Source organism: Chrysemys picta, chromosome 8 (assembly GCF_011386835.1).
Source record: "Chrysemys picta bellii isolate R12L10 chromosome 8, ASM1138683v2, whole genome shotgun sequence".
Taxonomy (NCBI): Eukaryota; Metazoa; Chordata; order Testudines; family Emydidae; genus Chrysemys; species Chrysemys picta.
The window spans coordinates 55,002,136-55,016,213 of NC_088798.1; the positions used below are offsets into that span (position 1 = coordinate 55,002,136).

General features: G+C 45.6%; 1 protein-coding gene across 3 annotated transcripts in view; it reads left to right on the forward strand.

Moving 5' to 3' along the window:
• SHCBP1L (SHC binding and spindle associated 1 like) overlaps positions 1–12,643 on the forward strand; it is a 62,616-nt gene extending 49,973 nt beyond the window's left edge. For all 3 annotated transcript variants that reach the window (XM_005290744.5, XM_024103796.3, XM_065554477.1), the window contains 3 exons: positions 5,966–6,216; positions 6,893–7,015; positions 12,345–12,643. In XM_005290744.5, the coding sequence (XP_005290801.1) occupies positions 5,966–6,216; positions 6,893–7,015; positions 12,345–12,581 (611 nt within the window). In that variant the 3' untranslated portion in view covers positions 12,582–12,643. The remainder of the gene's footprint in view (positions 1–5,965; positions 6,217–6,892; positions 7,016–12,344) is intronic.
• Positions 12,644–14,078: the final 1,435 nt, after the last annotated feature.

A 14,078-nucleotide genomic window follows, 5' to 3' on the forward strand; every position in this document is an offset into this window, starting at 1 on the left:
TAGGATTTTTGATCCCTGCTGATCGCACTTCCAAGGATTCTGATAAGAAAGGTGGATTTAAGCAGTGTATGTCATTTCTCTCCTGGTTCCTTGAGGCAGACACATGCATTTGCTGTTTGTTCTGCTTACAGTAAGCCTGTTCCCCAAACTGCTGCACTGTGTGCAGAGCCTTCAAATCTCAGGTCTGCACCAGTAAGCAGCAGAGGTTTTATGCCATCCTCAAAGAGGCTTTAAAAGCTCAAACCCTGACTCTGATGTTGAATCAGCTGTCCTTTGACTGAATAGAGTAGACCTCTTTTAGTTTCAAAGCCAAGAAAATGAGGAATAAATTCCACAATAAAGTCAGTTCAAAACAGATCAGGGTCCATGACTATTATGCCTATGACTTCTACGAGTACTGAAGTCTCGGACGCCAATAACATCAGCTCTGACATGAACCTTTTTCATATAGAGGCAGATCTTTTAAGGTCATTCATTGGTGCCGGGAGCTCGCAGATATCTAGTGGTGTTGGAAGCAAAATACACTCCAAATATGAATCATATAGGAGCTCTGCTGAATATTCTTTAAATCCTCAGGAATCTCCACTGGTGGAACTTCACAGAACAGGAAGAAGGAAGTTTCATTTCTTTGGGCACATTGCAGAAGTTGACAGTTTGTGTGAGACCAAGCTCCGGATACATTTTCTAGAATGGAGCAGTAAGGTGGATTCTAAAAATCTCTTCTGCTACTGCTTCATGGGTCACGTTCAATTGTTAACAGACAGCACTGCAGCTGCGTATTGCATTAACAAATAGAGTTCTCAGAATTTGTCTCCACAGTGATACTTATTTCTCCATGTCTTCAGAACTTCTGTGTTTTGAGCACCAGGCTTATAGAACTAAGATTGAGGAAAGCATAATAATGTTCTGCTATTTTCACTTGGCATTTGACCAGCATGTTAAATGTGTATCATTATTAGGTCCTGGTTCAATGCAACATGGCACATGCAATAAAACAAGTAGATCTGGAGAGGGAACAAATTTGGATAACTTAAATTCTTCGAATGATTGCTCATGTCAATTCCAAGTAGGTGTGTGCGCGCCACGTGCACAATCATTGGAAGGTTTTTCCCTAGTGGTACCCGTTATGTCGGCTGTGGAGCCCCCCGGAGTGGTGCGTTCATGGCGGTCCCTGCCGATCCGCCACCTCTTCAGTTCCTTTTTACCACCAGTGATGGTCATTGGAGCAGCTTTTCTCGTGCGTTCACAAGTGATTCTCTAGAGTGGATTCTCTTCTCATTGCTATCTGTAAATAGTATGTAAAGTTGTAGTTAGTTAAGTTTATGTTGGGGGTTACCCCTCCCTCGCAGTCCCATCTCTGGGAAGGTCTCAGGGCTTCAAGCAGTGCGGGTCTTGCCTCAGGCTCCTGCCCAAGGGACACCCACATGACTCCTGTCTCAAGTGCCTGGGAGAAGGACACAGTCCAACAGTAAAATTTGCAGGGGCTTTAAGGCCAGGACCAAAAAGGAGCGGGACTTTCAGCTGAAACTCCTTTTGATGAAGTCAGCCCTTTGCCCTCAGCTAGCCCAGACAGTGTCGGACTCAGGGTTGGGCACTTTGGTGTGTAGTGCGCCAGCCTCGGTGCGGGAGGCCATGGCACCGAGAAAGGACTCATTTAAGGAGCCTCTGCACCGCCATTCCCGGCACCGAGAACCAGCTCCAGTATGAGACACCACTCGTAGTCTTCAGTACTGCACAAAAAGAAGAGAGAGTGGACAGGGGGCACACCCCTACTAAGACAGCGGACCAACCTTGGGTCTGTCTATGCTGGCACTATTGACTCTGGCCTCTTGGGGAGATCCATCGAGTCTGGTCCTGGTGGACTCCCCAGTGCAGGAGGAGCTGGATCTTCTCTTCATGCCAGATACCTTTGAGGCACCAAGGGACCTGATCACCATGACGGCACAGTCTCCTGCCCTGCCAGCTCGTGCTCCGGCACAGACAGTAGTTCCGGCGCTCGTCCGTCATAGGGGCAAGCCTATGATGCAGCAGCATTCCCCGGCACTGTCTAGGTCCGCACCATCCTGGTCAGGCTCGGACTTCTCCTCAGAGGTGGACTCCTACACAGCCAGGCCTGCTCCCAGCACCGCCGGAGGCAGGACAAGGGGCAGCTGGTGCGTATATTGTCCTGGCTGCTGCAGTGGCAGGGGCTGACTCAGTGGCCCTTTTGGACTCCATGGGCCTACCACCAAGCCCAAGGGCCCAGTTCTAGGTCCCTGTCGATGGTATCAGAGGCTTGGATGCCTCCATCGACCTCCTCTGTCACCAAGGAGCCTCCCCGTGATCAGGATGCGGAAGCCCAAACGGAACAAACAGTCAAGACTGGCTACCATACGGGCGCTGGCACCACAGCGGCTGTGGCACTCAGTACTGCAGCTGCCACCTGCTCCGCTCAATGGGCCTTCATGCAGGTGGATCCCTGTGAGCTGGAGGGTCAGGAAGACCCAATGCCACCAAGGGCATCGTCCTCGTCCTCCCCAGATGATGTGGTGGCAGAGACCTCCACCACATTGCCTGGTATGGACACCAGGGCCCATCAGGACCTACTCAGGAGGATGGCCCAGAACCTGAACTTGCAGGCAGAGAAGGCCTCTGAGGACACGGACCCAATGATGGACATTCTGGCTTTTGAAGGGTCCTTGAGGGTGGCTTTGCCCCTCATTAAAACTATACAAAATACCACCAAGATGCTGTGGCACACACCCACCGCCATCCTGCCGAGGGGGAGGAGTGTAAATACTTTGTGCCATTTAAGGGGTACGAACACCTCTTTGCCCACTCCCAGCCTAGGACCTTGGTGGTAGAGGCGGCTAACCACAAGGAGCAGCAGGAGCAACCGGAGCCTATGTCCAAGTCCAAGGATGTGAAGAAGCTGGACCTCTGTGGTCGGAAAGTCTACTCCACCGGGGGGCTCCAGCTTCACATTGTGAACCAGCAAGTGGTCCTGAGCTGCTATGCTTATAACTCCTGGAGTTCTCTGGCCAAATTCCAGGAATTGCTCCCAGCTGACTTCTGCTGCAAGTTTGGGGGGGTCCTGGAGGAGGGCAAGGTGGTTGCCAGGACCTCTCTTCAGGTTGCCCTGGACTCAGCAGACTCTGCCACCCACAATATGGCCATTGCCATAGCCATGAGGCGCAGCTCTTGGCTCCTCAGGGCTCCTGCATGAGGTCCACAATACAATCTAGGACCTGCCCTTTGACTGCTCTGACCTCTTTGCAGAACAGACAGACTCAAGGCTTCATACCCTTTAAGGAGTCGTGGGTGACCCTCAAGTTTATGGGGCTGCACACACCATTGCCTCATGCTTCTACTCTGCCCCTCCTAGCCAGAACTATAGCAGGAAGTGGGGCAAAAGTAACAGGAGATGCCCATCTCAGTCCTCCTCTGGCCAGGGCCAGGCTAAGCAGCCTTTGAGCTCAAAGCCGAACTTTTGAAGGTGTGCCCGAGGACAGAGCACCAGTTCAATACCTGGATCCTTCCTCTCCTTTTGTGAGCCAGCTATCCCCTTTCTACAGCGTCTGGGCTCAAATAACCTCAGACCACTGGATCCTGAGCACTGTAGAATTGGGATATTCTCTCCAATTCTGTTCCCTCCCACCGACCTTCCCCGTCCCTCTTCAAGGATCCTTCTCACGAGCAACTTCTAGTACAGGAGGTACAAACGCTCCTACAACTCGGGGCGGTAGAGGAGGTTCTTTTGGAGTTCAGATTACTTCTTAATGCCCAACGCCAAGGGTGGTCTTAGGTCCATTTTAGACCTGCGAAACCTCAATAGATTCATAAAGAAATTGAAGTTCCGGATGGTCTCCCTGGCTTCCATCATTCCCTCTCTGGATCTGGGGGATTGGTACGCCACCCTTGATTTGAAGGACGCGTACTTCCACATCTCCATAACTCTGTTACACAGAAGGTTTCTGCAATTTGTGGTCAGCAACACGCACTACCAGTTCACGGTCCTCCCCTTCGACCTATCAGCGGCCCCCTAGGTGTTGAAGTGCATGGCAGTCGTGGCAGCTTTTCTTCAAAAGCATCAGATACAAGTCTTCCTGTACTTAGACGACTGGCTCACCTCAAGCCCAGGTGGAGGAACACGTGAACTTGGTGCGTGTGATGTTCCTCAGGCTCGGTCTCATTCTCAACATGGCGAAGTTGACCTTAATTCCCACTCAGAGAATAGAATTCATTGGGGCCCTCTTGGACTCCACTCAGGCCAGGGCGTTCCTGCCCAAGTCTTGTTTTCTGGCCACAAGCACCATCATAGAAGGTCTCCACTGGTTCCCCACCACGATGGCCTAAAATTGCTCGGACATATGGCAGCTTGCCCTTATGTGGTGCAGCATGTAAGGTTGCAGCTCCGTCCCCTTCACGTGTGGCAGGCTCAAAGGAACAGGCTGAACCGGGACCATCTAGACAGACTGGTCACGCTCTCTCCTCGGGTTCTCGAATCCCTCCACTAGTGGCTCGATCCACAAGTAGTTTGAGTACCCTTCTCCAAACCTCAGCCATCGCTCTTACTAGTCTCAGATGCATTGGCGCTGGGGTGGGGCGTGTACATGGGCGACCTCAGGACTCAAGGTCTATGGTCCCAAGCGGAACTATCGCTGCACATTGTCAGGGAGCTGCGTGCAGCGTGTCTAGCTTGCCACACATTTCAGGCCCATCTCCAAGGCAAATGTGTATCGGTGTTGACAGACAATAGGGGACTGGACTTGATGACCTCTCGAGGTCCCTTCCAGTCCTAGAATCTATGAACACCACAGTGATGTTGTATATAAACAAACACGGTGGTGCTCGTTCCTCTCCCCTGTGCCAGGACGCCCTCAGGTTTTGGATCTTTTGCATCGCCCACTCAATACAGTTGGAGGCATGACAGCTGTCGGGCTCACAAAATGAACTGGCCGATCGCCTCAGCAGATCCTTTCATGGCCACGAATGGTCTCTCTGCCTGGATGTCGTCAGCAATATCTTCTAGAGGTGGGGGGGGGGTCTCCCCAGTTAGACCGGTTTGCAACACAGAACAACAGGAAGTGCCAGCAGTTCTGCTCCTTTCTGAACCACAGCCCCAGCTTGATCACAGACGCCTTTCTCTTCTCATGGACGGGGTGCCTTGCGGTATGTGTTCCCGCCTTTCCCTCTCGTCCACAAGGTCCTCCTCAAATCCAGCAGGACAAGGCATTGTTGATTCTCAGAGCCAGCATGACCCCAACACTGGTTCTCCACTCTGTTACACCTTTTGGTGGACATGCCCATGGCCTTGCCCATGATTCCAGACCTCATCACGCAGGACCATGGCCACCTCCAGCACCCCAACCTCCACCTCACAGCGTGGGAATTTCATGGCTAAACTCGTTAGAGCTTCAATGCTCCAATTCACTTAGGGAGATTCTCCTTGGCAATAGAAAGGCCTCCACTCATGCCACTTATCTGGACAAGCAGAAAAGGTTCTCTATTTGGTCCTCGCAGAAGGGCACCCCTCTGCCGCAGTCTTCAGTCCCCTTTATACTGGGCTAGGTACTCTACTTAAAGCAGCAGGGGCTGGCAGTCTCATCGATCAAGGTGCATCTGGCTCTTACTTCCTCTTTCCACCCAGGTGCAGCGGGGCGGTCAGTATTTGCTAACCCCATGGTTAGATGCTTTCTCAAGGGACTAGAGAGGCAATCGTGCACGCAGCGCGCACACACCTACTTGGAATGGACATGAGCAACACATCTCTAAGAACATCAGTTATGAAAGGTAGGTAATGTTTTTTTTTATAGGCAAGTCATTCGTTGTAATTAATTTGGTACTTAAAAAAAAAAAAACCTCACTGAGAAATACTCATTTTAACCCAAACGTTGTAACAGTTAATCAAACCGCAAAAAGGTATTCGCTGCTTTACATATAGTGTGGAAATAAATGTTTACAGTGCTTTTCTTCTTTCAACTAGGAGCTGGAAAGCCAGAAGAAATTGTGATAGTTTCAGAGCCTACTCATGAGAGTTTTGTGGTATCCAAAGCCCAAAATGTGAAACTAATGCACCTCACTTTAGTACAACAGGGGACTGTTGATGGTATTGTGGTGGTTGAATCTGGTCATATGACTTTTGTAAACTGTATATTGAAATGTGAAGGAACTGGAGTCTGTGTGCTTACTGGAGCTTCTCTGACTATTACAAACAGTGAGATTACTGGAGCTCAGGTGAGTCTGCATGAATATCAAAAAATAAATTTAATATACAAGCAAGTATAAAATGTTAACATGCATACAGAAGCTTTTTTTTAAAAAAAACCAGGACAAATACTGTTGCTGAATTGCAAGTGGAAATACCTCAAGTTCAAATTCTGTTTTGAAAACTTACATGTAATTTTCAGTTAACTTCCAATTTTCTGTAGCTAATTTGTTTAAACTCTTCAGGGCAGCAGCCTTGTTTTTATTTGTGGTGTTACTAGGGTAGAGTGCTATCCTCACCTATGGAATTAAGTGTTAGCTGGGAGTTGCTTTCCTACTTATTAAAAACCAAACTGAGAATTATTAAGCAATATTTTCATGCTTGATACTTTTTACATGTAAAACACTGATGTAGTGACTAAAATATATCCCTGAAGATGTAATTTTGAAGTAATAAATGCTAAGCAATGAATAGTGATTCCACTCCACCCTTCATTCCAGTGTGAGCAGGAGTTGCAAGGTCCCATAATTGCATAGTTTTATGGGTTTCCATTCCTCACTATAATAAATTGCAGTGGACCAATTTTGACATCTTATATTCATACAAAATTGCAGAACCACTTTTTACATACATGACTGTACGCTGAATGCTTTTCCTGTGGCAATCCTTACTTTCAGGATTTAATTTTTTTGTTTTAATGTACAGGGTGCTGGTGTTGAGCTTCACCCAGGAAGCACAGCCATTTTGGAGGGTAATAAAATTCACCACTGCAATAACTTCAAAACCAGTGAGAGTTCACAGGGTGCCCTAGGTGGAATTAACATTAAGGTAACTGTGCTGTGTTCTCCTAGCAATTGTAACTGACACTTCTATAAAGTAATAGCTGTACTGTTGCAAATGCAGAAGTTAGTGGAAGCTAAAGAAATGAGGAACATCATGTTTATTGTAAAAATTGCATTTCTTTAGTTAAAATTTCTAATTCAAGAATCCAGTGGCTAAGTCCTTGGCTACCAACCATTAGTGTGGAATTTCGTGAATCCTATCAGGTAACCTCTAGTGTCCCAGCACACTTCTCAACTTTTTAGACACCAAATGTACAGCAGTTACTGAAGTGCTACGCATCAGGGTGCTGAGAGCTAACTCTGAGTAAGAGCATTTGGTACCTAGGAAAGTGAGAGGCTGGTATGCTGGGCGGCGGTGGTGGTGGTGGTTGGAAGGGCTGTCTTCGAAGGGGTCCCTGTGCCCAGGCTTCTTGTGGGGGATTGGTGGAGTGTCCCTGCTGCATGGGCTTCTTTTGAGGCAGCACGGAAGGGGTGTTTTTTAAGGGGAAAGAGAGGCAGTCCCAAGATCCACTATAGTTTTTAAACTCAATCTGCTACCTCATATGTAAGGCTAAGATTTAGTCATGAATATTTTTAGTAAAAGTCACAGACAGGTCACAGGCAATAAAGAAAAATTCACGGAAACCCTAAAAATATCCACGACAAAATTGGAAGTCGCTGGGCAGTTGTGGGGACTGTTCAGAGCTCCAGGGTCCCTCTGCCGCCCACGAGGGTACCCTGCAGCTCCCAGACGCTGCAGGCTGAAGTCACAGAGGTCTTGGGAAGTCATGGAATCCGTGACTTCCGCGACCTCCATGACTAAATCGTAGCCTTACTCATGTGAAAACTACACACTGCAGAATTAATTTGAGTTATCTACACTCAAGTTACTTCTTGAGTTAGCCTAGCTTGAGTGAGTGGCCATATTGCAAAACACTCGAGCTGCTGTGTTCACACTAGCACGGCACTCACTCGTGTGGCACTTAAGATTTCTGAGGTCATATTCTGTGGTTCTTTGTGCTGCAGTAATATGAGCTGCTCCATGACTTTCCCAGTGAATTGTGGGAGAACATGTATTTCCTTTCTGGGTACACAAAGGAATTGTGGGAAATCAGTAGAGGTTGCCATTTGAGTGGAGTTTGCATTCATTCACTCTCCAGAAAGGTAGTGAGAGCAGCTAATGAGTTGAGCTCAATTGAGCTTATACCTCTTAATGGTCCAGACAACTCAACTTAAGCACCATCACACTCAAGTTCACTGCAGTGCAGACAAGCTTTGCATTAGAATTGTACCTCAGGTTAGCTAACTTGAATTAGCAATATACCTTTTTTTCCACTGAAGCGAAGGCCTTGGTGTGAAGAAGTTTCTCTTTATTACTGCTTCGACTGGTTGTTGCACATGATCTCACTTGCTCTACTCAACCGTTAAGAATTTACCCTGAGTTCATGATTTTTTTTTGTAGGTCCTCTTAGTCAACTTCTGTCACATTTTAGTTCCCATCTGTAAGACTTAACTATGTGCTAACAGGCTAATCTGACAAAAAAAACAACAAAACTATAGATCTGCACAAGAAGGCAGTGCTCATCAATTGTACATGTAATAGCATTTTGCCCATGAGCCAATACAGCTTGTTTTCATAGTTTGACTTAGAAACTAATGGTCCCATCTACTCTGACTACTTGTAGATCACAGGCTGTTGAGTTTCACCAAGTTACTCTTGTGTGAAACCCTACAAATTTTTTGACTGAACTAAAGCATATCTTCCATAAACGCCTCCAATCTTGATTTGAAGCCATCAAGAGATGGAAAAATCACCACTTCACATTGTAGTTTGTTCCAATGGTTAATCACTCACTTCAGGTACCAGGCTGAGCTTGTAGGAACTGGCATTTAAAAAAAATTGAGCAAGACTGATCTGGTAATCATTGAGACAATTACAATATGGGTTTTGGTGTAGGAGGAAAAATACATATATAAGGAATAAATGCATACATACATAAGAAATAAATCAATTTCCTGACATTTAAATTCTCAGCAAAACAGTTTTTCACAATGTTCTCTTGTCAGTATCTGTACTAAATAGTGAGTTGGACATGGAACAGGTCCTGTGTCTTGTGTAGCTGTGCTATCAAACTGCTGAGCAGTACATGTCTGTCGCATCTTACGTGCATTTAACATGCGCGATTTCAGCTTTACGCGGTCAGGGGGAGGGGAGGGGGGAGTGCGGGCAATTCCACCAGCATGAGACATGACTCTGCTGTTCCCACTAAAATATTTTTTGCTTTGGGACTTGACAGCAACAGCATGTCTTTAGGCCTGTGATAAGGTTCTCCCCTATAATAACCCTGGAGGGTTGGCCAAAAAAAAAAAAAAAAAAAAGTTTAAATAGTGCGTATGCCCCCGAGTGTGAGATGGGAGAAGCAAATCTGCTGTTCCCACTGCAGTACTCAGTCTCCCTGTGCCTCTCATACTGGGGGCATCTCGCCGCGCTGAGTGAGATTCTACTGTACCTGTTCTGTTTAAAGATAGGGTACGTATTTTTCGTATAACATTGCCCCTAAACGCAAGCCACCTACTTCATCTGGTGCTCAACCGAAGAAACAGCGATCTGTTCCAACGCTGAAGGAAAAACTGGCTGTGTTGGACTTGGACGGTATGTCCATCGCCAACGTGGCGCATAAATACGGCCGCAACGAATCTAGCATCTGTGCCATCAAGATTCGAGAGAGAGAAATTCGTCAAGCTGTGGCATCAAGTGCTCCAGTAACTGCTAAGGTGACGAGCCAAGTGCGTGATAAGACTTTAGAGAAGACTGAAAAGGCATTAAACTTATGGCTGGAAGACATGAACCGTAAACGTGTGCCTATCAATGGCAACATGTTGCGAGAAAAGGCTCTTAGCATCTATGCGCTGTTCAAACCTCCCACCGAAAAGGGACAGCCTTCTGATAAGAAGGAATTCAAAGCCAGCCAAGGTTGGCTTAACGGTTTTAGGAACCGCTTCAACCTCAAAAACGTGCAGACTACTGGTGAAGCTGCATCTGCCAACGAGGAGGCTGCAAAAGCCTACCCCGAACAATTAAAGAAAATCATAGAGGAAAGGGGATATCTTCCAGAACAAGTTTTTAATACTGACGAGACTGGGCTCGTCTGGAAAAAAAATGCCCACCTGCACTTACATTTCGAAATCAGAAAGACAAGCCACTGGCTTCAAAGCAGCTAAAGACAGTGTTGCTTTGTGGCAATGCGACTGGGCATTTAATAAAGCCGGGCTTGCTCTACAGGGCTGCAAATGGGAGGGATAGCTCAGTGGTTTGAGCATTGGCCTGCTAAACCCAGGGTTGTGAGTTCAATCCTTGAGGGGGCCACTTAGGGATCTGGGGCAAAATCAGTATTGGTCCTGCTAGTGAAGGCAGGGGATTGGACTCTATGACCTTTCAGGGTCCCTTCCAGTTCTATGAGATAGGTATACCTCCATATAAAAATAAATAAATCCCCGTGCCCTAAAAGGCAAGAACAAAAATCTCCTGCCTGTGTTCTGGCAACCAAATAAAAAGGCTTGGGTGACGGCAGCATTATTTCTGGATTGGTTCCAGAAGTGTTTCATTCTGGAGGTCAAGCAGTATCTTGAAGAGAAAGGACTTGACTTTAAAGTGTTGCTGATCGTAGACAATGCTCCTGGCCACCCTGAGGCACTCCGGTTTGCGCATAACGACGTTGAAGTCGTCTTTCTCCCCCCCAGTACCACCTCCATCCTCCAACCTCTCAACCAAGGCGTCATTAGCTGTTTCAAGGCCACGTACACGAGGCTTACAGTCTCAGGGATCCTTACCGCTATGGATGATGATCCCAATGTTAATGTGCTGGAGTGTTGGAAGTCCTTCAACATTGCGGATTGCATCACTTATATTGAACAGGCAATGGATGCAGTCAAGCCTGAAACAGTCAATGCATGTTGGCGAAACCTATGGGACTGTGTGAATGATTTTAAGGGTTTCCTGACCATTGACAAAGAAGTGAAACTCATTGTTCAGGTGGCCAGGCAAGTGGGTGGTGATGGCTTCATCGACATCCTCGAAGAAGTTGTTGAGGAATTAATTGAGGGCCATAGAGAAACACTGACTAACTAAGAGTTAGAGGAACCGATAAAATAGTCTACAGAAGACTAAGATGACGACGAACAGGAAGAGCCAGCAAGTTGGAATCTTCATAAGTTTTCTAAAGTGTTCCAACCAGCGAAACACTTGAATGATTTAATTTCTGAATATGATCCTTCTATGGAACGAAGCCTCAAAATCACACGTAGCATTACGGATGATTTGAGACTGTACCAAGAAATGTTTGAGGAGCTCAAGAGACAACAGCGACAGTTGCCAATCACCATGTTTTTAAAGAAAAAACAACCACCAGCAGCAGAGCCTACACAATCAACTTCTCAAGCTGAACCAGAGCCAACCACTTCGTCTACGACTCACTCTCCGTCACCTAAGCCTGGTGGTTCAATGATAGTGTTGTCAGGGGAAGAGGAAGACTAATCATTGGAGTGTGTACAGTACAAGACTAGCAAGAATATCCAGGATGACTGGTGACTGTTCAGGTTTACAGTACTGTACTGTTTTCATTTTTTATTCTTTCATTCTTCCATCTGTTATTAAAAATACTTTAAAATTATATTTTGCATATGTAGTCTTTATTATGTACTGTACATTGCTGTATACGATACATAGTACTGTACAGAGTGGTATACACAAAACTGTACTTTATGGGTGATTTAAGGGATTTTCAAGGGTCATTTTGACTATATGCGATTTTCGCTTCACGCACTGACTGCGGAACGTAACCCCAGCGTAAGAGGCTACAGACCTGTATTAGGATTTCAGTCAGAAAATGGAAGATTGACAATTTCAGTCCCATTGTGAACTGCTGCTAGGGCAGCAGAGCTGGCTATGGTGAATGGATTGCAAGCTACTACTTATACTATACTTTGTGAAAGATACCTGCTTAAATATAGTAACAGTAGAAAGTGGGAAGCTTCAAAGCATGTTAGATCAAATTTCAATAAATTGAAACTGTAGTTTTTAACTTTTAAAACTACTTTAGTACTAAAGGTATTTGCTAAGGCTTTTCAGATTTGAATTAGGTTGCTCCTTTTAACAGTTATGAGAGAATCTAAAAATCAGAGATAAGGCATTATCATTTTGAGAGGAATACTTAGAACTATAAAGGAAAGTGAGTTTCTTTTGAATGTGAACAGTGCAAGCATTCTTTTATGCCATGTTTAAGTGTGTAAGAGCACAATGCACCCTTCAAAACTACTTTGTTTTGAATCCTTAACAGGTTGTTCCTGTCCCGAAACTGAAGATGAAAAATAATCACATTTATAGTAACAATGGTTATGGAGTGACCATCCTTCAGCCTACGGACCAACTCTCTACTACAGGAGGGATACTGGAATTTACTGCATCGGGAGATGCAGAGGAAGATATGCTTTCCAAACTAATGCATGAATTGAGCCTAGAGATGAGTAGTAACACAATAGATGATATCAAGGGTCTCAGCGTAGTTAATAGTTAAACATGCATTTGATTTATGTTTTGGTATATAAAAATTGTTTGATTAAAGCAACAGTACTCCAAGTTGAAGACTGTTAGTCTTAAATGCTTCTTTGAATTAATGTTATGGAAAATAAAGCGCACAGTAAGGGCAACTCTAGTCAACTTTTAGAACATCTAACTCTAACACACACCTTCAGTCCTGGGTTACAGTGTGTGTCCTTTGACTTAATAGTCTAAACTGGGAACAGATATTTTTCCTCTCAGCAGGCTAGGAAAGATCATTTTATAACACTGAACAACAGCTTGTGTCTACAGTAGTCTGATCTTTAGTGTCTCCACTGTTACTACACTGGTAGAACTGCATTGGCAATAACAGTTGAGCACTAATGTAGAACACCCTTACATAGTCATTATCCAGACCTACTCTGAGTAGGATTAGACAACTCTGGCTAAAATGCCAGTGCTAACTTATTCACAGTGACCCTTCTATTGTGGTTACTATCAGTAGAGCTGCGCGAGAAAACGTAGATAATGGAAAATCTCTTACCTGGTAATTTTCTTTCTGTTAGCAGTCTCTTCCACAATTCTGCTACATATGGGCTACTTCTCTCCTGGCTGCAGTTTGCAGAGGCATTTCAAAGCTGTGCTAGCTACACCCTCTTCTCCAGTCTACTGCCAGATGATTCATTCAAAAGCAGTGTGAAAACTTGTAGAAAATAATTAGTAACAATAATTCCAATGCCAACCAAATAACTATGTACAGTAAGTCCTTGCTTGGAAGGTAGCTATCCAAATAAGATGTTCACCCTCAGCTGACAAGCCATCCAGGGTGGGTAGAATCGTTGGAGATGTTGCTAGCAGACAAAACGATCAGGTCGGAAATTTTCCATTCTGCAGCCCAGCATCTCCCACAATTCTACTACCTATGGGAAAAAGCAAGCAGTGGACAGGAGTAAGGAGGGGTAAGAGAACAAATGAAGAAAAGGAAAAACATTTTCAGGATTGCTCAAAAAGCAAGGTTATTACTGGATTACAGTCTGTAGCACCCTCTTGCCAAAAGAAGCCTCTACAGAAGATTCTCTATAGTGTCTAATAAATGTTAGCCCTTCTCCATGTCGCTATTCTGCAGACCCCTGTGGTGTAAGCACATGCTCTTTTGGCCCAAGAGGTTGCATAGGGTCTTGTGGAATAGGCATCAATTCCTTCTGGACCAGCACACACACGCCTTGTATGTCTGCACAATACATAGTCTGATTTATCTGACCAGGGATAGCTTGGATACCCTAAGGCCCTGGCATACTGGGTGAAAAGAAGCCAACAGAGAGCCTGATCTCCTTATGGATTCTGTACACTTGATATAAATCTTTAGTGCTCATCTGACATACAAGGTGTGCCATAGCTTCCCAGTCAGTGGCTGTGGCTTTGGACAGGATGAAGGGAGGACAGTCTCCTATGAGACATGGAAAGGCAAATTCTCCTTATGCAAGAACATTTTTGAAATTCTTAGCACCACCCT